General features: G+C 45.4%; 1 protein-coding gene across 1 annotated transcript; it reads right to left on the reverse strand.

Moving 5' to 3' along the window:
- Positions 1-2,468: 2,468 nt before the first annotated feature.
- Positions 2,469-7,823, reverse strand: LOC138977824 (uncharacterized). The gene has a single exon (XM_070350432.1). The coding sequence runs from the start codon at positions 7,821-7,823 to the stop codon at positions 2,469-2,471; it is 5,355 nt and encodes a 1,784-aa protein (XP_070206533.1).
- Between the last annotated feature and the right edge of the window lie 2,435 nt (positions 7,824-10,258).

Genomic DNA, 10,258 nt, shown 5'->3' on the forward strand with positions numbered 1-10,258 from the left:
TTTGTGCTTAATATTATTTTGTTTGACCTAGCTATTGATGTGTACATTGTTGTTAAACAGTTGTTTGTTTACCAGGGTTTGCTAGTGTGTGATAGGGTTCGTGTCCGTCTGAAGATGTTAGTTTCTTTGTTAGTCCTGTGTTGACAACTCTTCGACAAGCGCTTAGAACTGTACCCACGGAATACGCGCTATATAAGCTTCATATTGATTGATTGATTGATATCCTGTGGAAAAGTTAAGAAATTACTATAACATTCAAGTTTAAATACTTTTTGTTAAACGGTATTTACAAGGAGCACTTAGCTTAATTCCATGTCTGGATATGTTGCTGTTTTACTTGTGACAGAGGTTTAAAAGGTGTGTATTGTACCTCTACACTTACCCCCTCCTGCATTGGTTACTGATGTCAATTGGTTGTACTCAATTTTCTTTCTGTACGTTTGATTCTCAGTGTTTTTCAAGATGCGCACTAAGAAATCTGCAGCGACAATAAGTCACAGAATGTATCATTGTAGTAGTGATAAAAGACAGCGGCTGTCTTTGGATTTTGTTTTTTATGGTGTTTGCTATTGGTGATGTTGCCACTTGATGGACAATTTTGGATGTTGAAGTTGTGGTTTACACCCAAAAAGTCCTCTGTTTTGATTTTTGCAGTTGTAGTTTTCACCCAACTGGTTCTGTGTACCTGTATTTTATATGTGTCATGTTTTAGTACCTGACTTCCTTGCTTGTACGGGTGTTGCATCCAACATCTATTTCCTTTTTGATGCTACACGCATCACTTTTTGTGTACAATTTATGGAGACCATAAATTTAAGCGGGGGAGAATGTGAACAGGCAAAGTTAAACTTAGTTATTGTTCACAACTTGCTATTGCGTCGTCTGCTACCTTTCTTTGTTTACCATTTCGGCTAGTAGGTTAGCTCCCCTGATTCACCAAGACTGACCTCCTTAGAGGCTGACCTAATTACCCAGTCTCAGCGAGCGATGCATAGCTGACTTTTGAATCGGTGTAGGGATTTTAAGATGACCATTTGCAACATATCTTGTAGACTCTTTGTGTAGGCAAATTACATTTTGAATTAGGGAATTGTTTAAAAGGTATTCTGTAGGCAAGTTTTTCAAGTCTAAGCAACTTATTGTGTAAGTTGAGTTTTCAGCGTGTGGTCAGCGCACTACTTTTATCGCCCTATCATCTTAGCCGGGCTGCAGTCAGTCCGGTACTGCTCTAGAACTGTCCTTTCCGCACTGTGCCATCTTGAACCAGTGACCACATTTTTTATCTTCTGGCTGCGTTTCACCAGTTTGATCTGATTCCCGGACCGGTATGTCTCTATTGTTGTATCTTTATTGTTGTGGAAAGTTGCTTTGTGTATGCGATGATTTTTATGTTCCTTATTTTGGTTTAGGATACTTATTTTGAAGAATTAAGATTTCTTCACAAGCACTTGTTTGATTTACTATCTTGTGATCTGTGCGCGGGTCTGATCAGTGCCTATTCTGGCTCGCGGATTCTTGCGCTCACGCCCCAGATAGTTTTACCAAGATTCTTTATTGTAAAGTAAAGTGAAGTGAAGACGGTAAAAAACTGAAACATATGTAAACAAAAGAAACCATAAGAAAAAGTACAAACTAATATGAAAAGAATCAAAACACAAAATCGCAACCTCTAAACCACCGCAGTCGCGACCGAAAAAACCAACGCTTGGTGGCAAATGGGGTACACAAAAAATCGAATTATCCAAACACACAACTGAAGCACTGGGGCCTTCGTTCCGAGTCGTTTTCTTTTACCATAACTTAAAACCAAGAAAACACTACATCGACCGAAGTCGGCACGCTTCTTACTTTTACTACAATTCCTACAACAACACTAACAACACTCTCAAATGAACAAAATCACAAATTCAGAAAACTAAACCAGATCTACAACAAGGAAAAAATGGCGGAATAGCTCGACAACCACGTGGAAGACTGCAAATCTTACTCTACCAAAAAATGTGTGTCAAGAGCGATCACACAAATGATTACAACCTCAAAAACAATGTAAATCATACTAGAGTCGGATCCTTTATTAAAAGAAATGAAAATTACTCACACTTCGTGGGCCACCAGACCTCTTAAAAGAGAGGGAGAGAGAAACCGTCCAAGGACAGATTCAGGGGAAACTACCAAGTAAAACTTTACAAAGCACAATGATCTCCCTTATACTTCTATACATATTCTTTCAACTGGAATAAACGAAACGAAATTAAAAGAAGATTAAAAATACTGTCGGAGACAGAACACTCCCCGCCTGATATCTACTCGATATCACTATTAAGACAGGAAAGGAAATCAGTAGTAAAATAAAGGAAAAGGTCCTGCACTCAAAAATAGGTAGGCAAGCAAACAAAAAATGTGTAGCGACGGTAACTGTCTGTTCTCATCTGTGGTTCACAACCGAGTCAGTCATCGGTGTAGGCCTACTAGAGAGGAATCAGTTCTGTGATAGGCCTGACGTAGAGTTTGGCCTGATTGTCTTTGATCACTCGGATCTCAACCGACCGAACAAGATTGTCGCGGTCAGTTGGGAAGGTGCGGACCACCAAACCGACCGGCCAACTGTTGCGAGGCACCGAAGGGTCCCTGAGAAGAACCAGACTGTTCTCCTTGAGGTTCTCTTCAGTCTGCATCCACCGCCTCCTCTGCTGTAGCTCCTGCAGGTACTCCTCTTTCCACTTCTTCCAAAAGGCGTTAGACAGTACCTGAACATGCTTCCAGTGTTGTTTGTAACAGTCTTTCAAGTTGCTGTAGTCAGGTAAAGGTTGACTTTCGCCACTCTTTTGCGTCAGCAGCATTGACGGGTTCAGAATGAGGGGGGAATCAGGTTCATGGTAAATTGGGGTGATGGGACGGGAATTGACGACTGCGCACACTTCGGCCATGAGTGTGCACAACACCTCATGGGTTAGAGGTTTCCGCTTGGCATCCATGAGCAATGAGTCGAGGATTCGCCTCACCACGCCAATCATTCGCTCCCAAACTCCACCCATGTGCGAGGCATGAGGAGGGTTGAACCTCCAGATGACTCCCGACTTCCTCAAATGTCCTTGAACAAGTCCATCTTCTTTAAAAAGGGACTCCATGTTCAACTCTTTCGCGGCTCCCACGAAGTTCGTTCCTCGATCAGATCGAAGCTCTTGAACCGGGCCTCTGAGGGAGATGAAACGTCTGAGGGCGTTGATAAAGGATGAGCTAGTCATCTCCTCAATGACCTCGATGTGGATGGCTCTGGTCGACATGCAAGTGAAGATGACAGCCCATCTTTTGGAGTTGGCTTGTCCTCCCCTGGTTTTCCTGGTTAAGATTTCCCAGGGGCCAAAGACGTCAACCCCCACATGAGAAAAAGGAGCTGAGGGAATGACTCTGTCTGAAGGAAGGCTTGCCATCTGTTGCGCGGCCTGCCTGCCTCGAAGTCTTCTGCACTGGAAGCACTTCTGGATAGTGGACGACACAAGGCGTTTCGCGCCCACTATCCAAAATCCGTTGGAGCGGAGGGCACCTTCGGTAAAGTGACGACCCTGGTGGTTAACTTGGGCATGATAGTGTCGGACAAGCAGAGTGGTGACATGATGGTTCTTAGGCATGATCAGAGGGTGCGTGCTCGAAGGTCCAAGGATCACTGTCGCTTCACGCAGTCTGCCACCCACTCGAAGCAAGCCGTCTTGGTCCAAAAAGGGGCAAAGGGAAAGGATTTGACTTGATTTTGAGAGTTTCTTTCCCTGCCGCAGACATTGTATCTCCTCCGGAAAGGTGATTGCCTGAACACTGTGGATGATGAAATTCTCTGTCAATTTATCGTTTTTGACACCACCATGGTGAGCGCAGCGATGCCAACCTGTGCAAGCGCCGTCAGGAGAGTGGAAGCTAGCGCTGATGTGCTTGAGAGTACTGAAGGCTCTCACCAATGCAGTCCACTCCGAAAACTTTTCAAACCGGGATGAGAGGGTTGAGGGGTGAGGTTTGGAAGATACCTCGGTCTTGCAGACCTGTGGTCTAATCTCCTTGTCAGCATCAGGTGAGATTAATGGGAAGGTTTGTAGATCGACGGGTGTGGGTCTATTTTGTAGGAACTCACTAGGGCCGCCAAGCCAGACCTGCAGTTTCTGACCCAGGTTCTCCGGTGAACTCCTTGTTGCCGCGTCGGCAGGGTTGAGGTTGGTGGGCACATGATGCCACTGGTCTGGGAATGTCAATCGCCTGATCCTCTCTACTCTGTTAGTGACGTATGTGAAGAAACGTCTCTTCTCATTCTTGATGTAACCGAGCACGACGTTGCTGTCAGTGTAGAAAGTCACAGTGGGCGAACTCAAATCAAGCTCTTGTTCAATCAACTGCCATATCTCTGTGGCAAGAACCGCACTGCAGAGCTCCAGGCGAGGGATGGTGTGGCCGCTAAATGGGGCAAGCTTGGCTTTTCCCATCACAAACCCAAGGTGAAAGCCTTGTTCATGGGGCACCTGAACGTAGGCCACTGAAGAGATAGCCTTCTCTGAAGCATCGCAGAAGACGTGGTATTTAGCATCGGGTGACTGGGTAAGGGATGTTGGAAGAAACATGCGAGGTGTTTCGAGCCCTTTGATGTCTTGGAGGGACTGTTTCCACAGCTCCCAACGGTGGCGGAAGTTGTCCGGGATGGGTTTGTCCCAGGCCTTGCCATCTGGAGACACCTCTCGCAGGAAAATCTTGCCACTGATGGTTGCTGGAGCGAGGAAACCAAGAGGGTCATAAATCCCGTTGATGGTGGATAAGATCCCTCTTCGAGAAAAATCTCCATTGGAAACCTGGGGGGGAATGTCAAATGTATCTCTTTCCAAGTTCCAGCTCAAACCCAAACATCCATGAGTTGGTAAGGGGTCAGTAGGCTGGAGGTTTTGCAGCTCCGTGGACAGTTCTTCTCTGGGAAAGGCTGCCAAAACACTCCTGCTATTTGAAACAACCTTGTGGAGATTGATCCCGCCGGTTTTTTTAAGCTCTCTTTGCGTGCGCTGCATGAGGTGGACAGCTTGGTCGACTTCAGGAACGGAGGTGATCCCGTCGTCAACATAGAAGTCCCGCTCGACGAACTTCTTCACATCTGGCGCACTGTGGGCAATGCTCTTCCGGAGGCCGTAGGTAGCAACCGCTGGAGATGGACTGTTGCCAAAGACATGGACACACATCCTGTATTCCACGAGGGGTGCGTCAAAGTTGTTGCCTCGGTACCAAAAGAAGCGTAGGAGATCTCGGTGTTCTTGGTCAACGAAAAACTGGTAGAACATCTGTTCTATGTCCCCAGCTATTGCCACTGCATCTCTGCGGAACCTCAGCAGAATGCCAAGGAGGCTGTTTGTCAAGTCTGGCCCTGACAGCAGCAGCGAGTTCAGAGAGACGCCTTCGAAGGTCGCTGACGAGTCAAATACACCGCGGAGTTTGTCAGGTTTTTTGGGGTGGTACACTCCGAAAAGTGGAAGGTACCAGCAGTGTCCAGCTTTACCCTGGGGGACCTCTTCAGCGGAGCCACTGTTCAGGATCTTCTCCATAAACTGGAAGAAGTGTTCTCTTTTTACGGGGTTCTTCTTCAGTGATGCCTCCAAGGCCTTGGCCCGACTGACAGCTTGGGACCGATTGCAGGTGGGGATTGGTTTTTCCGATCTCAGGGGAAGAGGAGCCGACCAACGCCCTTCTTCATTTTGCTTGAATTTCTCATCCATGAGAGCCAAAAATGCTTTGTCCTCCACGGACAGCCCAACCTTGTCATCTTCTGGTGTTCGCTGGAAAACTTCAGCTCCGACATCTTTGGCGACGTCGACCTTCAAGTTGAACGGGCAAGGTTCAAAAATGGTCCTTCTTCCATCAATGACGCTCGTCTTGGCAACTCTGATGGTCGATGGTTTGTGGACTTTGTTGAGGCACACATCCCCGATGATTACCCAGCCAAGAGGCAGTCGCTGTGCAAATGGCGATTTCGGTGGGCCAACAATTTGCTCCAGCACGTGGTGGGCTTCAGGGAGGTCTCGTCCAATCAGCAGTGCGATGGGGATTTGTTTGTCGAGAGGAGGGATTCTTTTCCGTATGCGATTGAGATGGCCATGATGTTGGGCCACTTCAGAAGAAGGGATTTCTGATCGATCGTTTGGAATGGTGTCGCATTCAAGTACGTGGGGCAAGGTCAAGGACCTTCCGTCAGTGGACTGGACAGTGATGTTCCGGAGCTGACGACCACTCATCGCTTGTGTTCCGCCGCAGGACGTTAGCTGATATTCAATTTCACTGGGGGACGAGCCTAGCTGATCCATCAGCTCCGGCGTTGCCAGGGAGGCGTTGCTTTGGTCATCCAAGATCGCGTAAACCTGGATCCCCTTGGTCTCATCAGGGGGAAAAACTTTGACCTTCACCACCTTGCCGCAGGATCTGCTCAGGTGACCCCCTTTGCACAAGGTGGTGCACTTTGCGGACACCTCCCCGCCATGCTCTCTGATGGGATTCAAGGATGCTGATGGTCTGTCCTGATGCATGGTGGTGTGGTGCCTTCCAGAGCAGACACTGCACTTGACCGACATATTGCAGTCCTTTGCCCTGTGGCTGGTGGAAGAAAGGCATCTGTAGCATACTCCTTTCTCTTTCAGGGTTGCCTTCTTCTCACTGAGTGATTTTGCTGCGAAGCCTTTACACTCTAGCAAAGAGTGCCTTGCGGTTGTGTGGATTGGGCAAAGCTCGGATTTTGCTTCAAGGTTGGTCTTTCTGGAGAGTACTGGCTTGGCCTTTTTGTCGTTCTCCAAATTGAAGGCCGGGTCGTTCTGAATTGTGGCGCAAGTTTTAACGAAGTCCACAAAAAACTCAAAGGGGGGGAATGGAACGCGGTGATTGCTTTTGTATGTCGCTGCGCGCATGACCCACTTCTGTCTGAGGTGGTGAGGAAGCTTCCGTACCACCATGTTGACCCCTGTAGACGAGTCGTAAAGGGCAAACAGAGGGGCGAGGACAGGGTTCATCTTGGCTGACAAGATTTCTTCAAGGAGGTCGCTCAACTCGTAGAGGCTGCGCTGATCTTTAGAGATAGGTGGAAACTCCTCCAGTCTTGCCTTCAGGCATGCCTCAATGAGCTCAGGTGAGCCAAACCGCTCGTCCAGGCGCTTCCAGAGGAGTTGGAGTCCTCTCTGAGGATTCCCGATGTTGGCAGACCTCAGGCTCTGGGCATACCTCTTGGACTCTGGTCCAAGGTACTTGGCCAGGAGGTCCAGCTCCTCGGCAGGAGAGACATCCAAGTCGAGCATGATGGATGTAAAACAGTCTTTCCAAACGTGGAATGACTCCGGGCGTTCATCGAACGGAGTCAATCGATGAGTCAAGAGATCCCGCTTCATCCAAAACAATGAGGCAGCGTCATGTGATGACTGGACTGGTAGGGACGTGTGGTTCTGCCTGGGTCCAACTGCAGATCCCTGTGTATTGAGGCGGGAAGAGGCTCTGGAAAGAGTGGGAGATGCTGCGTCCGACGGCTGGCTGTAAGCATCATCGTTCAACAATCTTGGCTCGTGCCATCGACGTTCGTGCGTGGTGGACGTGGAGTAGTCCTGGAGGGCGGGCTCCTTCTTGATCGTTCTTTGAACAGTGTGGAGGCTGGGCTCGTCCCTCAGCCTGAGGGCGCTCAGCTCCGTCAGTTCCTTGGTAAGATAGGCTTTCCTTTTTGCCAGCTGGTACTGTTCCTCTGCAATCTGGAGCTCGAGTTCCACCTCTGCCAGTCGTTGGTTGGTGACGGAGAGGGTTCGGGCTCGAGCAGTCTTTTCTTGAGACATCATAGTGGCGAAGTTTTTTTACTATTCTGGCTCGCGGATTCTTGCGCTCACGCCCCAGATAGTTTTACCAAGATTCTTTATTGTAAAGTAAAGTGAAGTGAAGACGGTAAAAAACTGAAACATATGTAAACAAAAGAAACCATAAGAAAAAGTACAAACTAATATGAAAAGAATCAAAACACAAAATCGCAACCTCTAAACCACCGCAGTCGCGACCGAAAAAACCAACGCTTGGTGGCAAATGGGGTACACAAAAAATCGAATTATCCAAACACACAACTGAAGCACTGGGGCCTTCGTTCCGAGTCGTTTTCTTTTACCATAACTTAAAACCAAGAAAACACTACATCGACCGAAGTCGGCACGCTTCTTACTTTTACTACAATTCCTACAACAACACTAACAACACTCTCAAATGAACAAAATCACAAATTCAGAAAACTAAACCAGATCTACAACAAGGAAAAAATGGCGGAATAGCTCGACAACCACGTGGAAGACTGCAAATCTTACTCTACCAAAAAATGTGTGTCAAGAGCGATCACACAAATGATTACAACCTCAAAAACAATGTAAATCATACTAGAGTCGGATCCTTTATTAAAAGAAATGAAAATTACTCACACTTCGTGGGCCACCAGACCTCTTAAAAGAGAGGGAGAGAGAAACCGTCCAAGGACAGATTCAGGGGAAACTACCAAGTAAAACTTTACAAAGCACAATGATCTCCCTTATACTTCTATACATATTCTTTCAACTGGAATAAACGAAACGAAATTAAAAGAAGATTAAAAATACTGTCGGAGACAGAACAGTGCCAGAATCTTTTATTTCCCTTTCGAGTCTAACTCATTTTGTTTAAATCAACTTTAACTGCTGATGTTGATCATGGGGTATTTTCCTGTAACTTTTGGAAGGGACGTTGCTGTTATCAGTCTTTGTAGAACTTTGATTGTTTCTAGAATTGGTCCGATTCAAAGTGGCCGGTCTCAAAGCGTGGGTTTCCAAACTAGGTCAAACCCGTCAGTCAGTTGCTGAAGCTCACGCGGGAGATCTATTTTTAGCTAGGGATATGGAGTCTCCTCCCATATAAGGAAGTTTTACATCACTTCCGGTATTCCAGGGTAAACAAGGGAACCCCTTCTGCTCTGACTTGGCCCGTTTGTTTTGAAACTTCAGCTTTGGGTTTCCTTTTGTAATTATAATTGTTTTTATCCGCTTTCTGTTTAGTGTTACAGCTGATTCTTGTAGGTTACTTTGGGGAATTTCCGGCACTGATTTAGATGAAAGTTTATTTGGATTTGTGTGGATTGTTTTGACTTAAAGTTATTGATGCATTGTTTTTGCAAACAAATTATAATATGTTGTATATAATGTATATAATTGTGTAACTATTTTTGATGCTTTTTGATAAAACTATGTTTATTGATTATATCTTTCTGTCAGGTTAGATTCTTTTTCTAAATTCTTTTACTTAGTTTATTTTTGTGTGGATTAGTGACCTCAGGTCTTTGGATTTTCAGTATGTAAGCTGATGCCTACCGGTACCAGCTGATGATGTGAGGCGACCCATGGCCGCCTGTTTATTGGTTTATTTTCTGCTCTGAGGTTTGTTTACCTGCAAATTCGCAACATTACGGTTACTTTGTCTTGTTAATCTGTCAGCTTAGTTTTGTTGATTGTGGAAGGACAGTTGTGCCTGTGTTATTATAATATGTCTCTAAATACTTAATTGTGTGTGTGTGTGATTACAAACCTAAATCTGGATGTCTGCTTGAAAGTGATGATTTTATAAGAGAATTTAAGCATCGGATTGGGCGGAAGGTGTGTCTACTGGGATTGTTTGTCGAGTTTAACAATATTAGACGAATGTTCATGAGTTGTTTTCTTTCTTTGTGATCTCTCTGTATATAGTTATGACTATTTCTTTTTGGATGATTGCGATTCATCACATGTTGATGTTTCTGCAACTATTTGTGTGTTCACTGTCTTTATGACAGTCATGACAAATACTTTTCTTTTGATTTTTATACTTTGATCTTGTACATTTTCTTATGTTGTTTTATACTGGCATGTTCCAGGTGTGAGGTGTGAGGTGTGAGGAGATGAATAAACCCATGCACACTCTATGCAAGATGTTCGAGTTTTCCTTCCCCTTGTTACATATGTATGTATGTATGTAGGTATGTATGTAGGTATGTATGCATGTGTGTTGGTGTGTCGGTGTGTCATGTGTGCAAGAAAAAAGGGTATTGTAGTTTTTTATCATGGGTTTTATGAATTTTCTTCTCTTATTCTTTTATAATTATTAATTAATGACCTATATGTGCGGATGACCAATTTAATTTCCTTTGTTGGATCAATAAAATGTTATGAGTTATGAGTTATGAAGCAGAATTTTCTCGGCTTTTTGTTCATATAAAGGAGGGTAAGTGTGA

The sequence above is a fragment of the Littorina saxatilis genome, linkage group LG10, assembly GCF_037325665.1.
Source record: "Littorina saxatilis isolate snail1 linkage group LG10, US_GU_Lsax_2.0, whole genome shotgun sequence".
NCBI lineage: Eukaryota > Metazoa > Mollusca > Gastropoda > Littorinimorpha > Littorinidae > Littorina > Littorina saxatilis.

Excerpts from the sequence above, each read along its gene's own strand:
- LOC138977824 (XM_070350432.1), bottom strand. The coding sequence starts at position 7,823 with ATGATGTCTCAAGAAAAGACTGCTCGAGCCCGAACCCTCTCCGTCACC.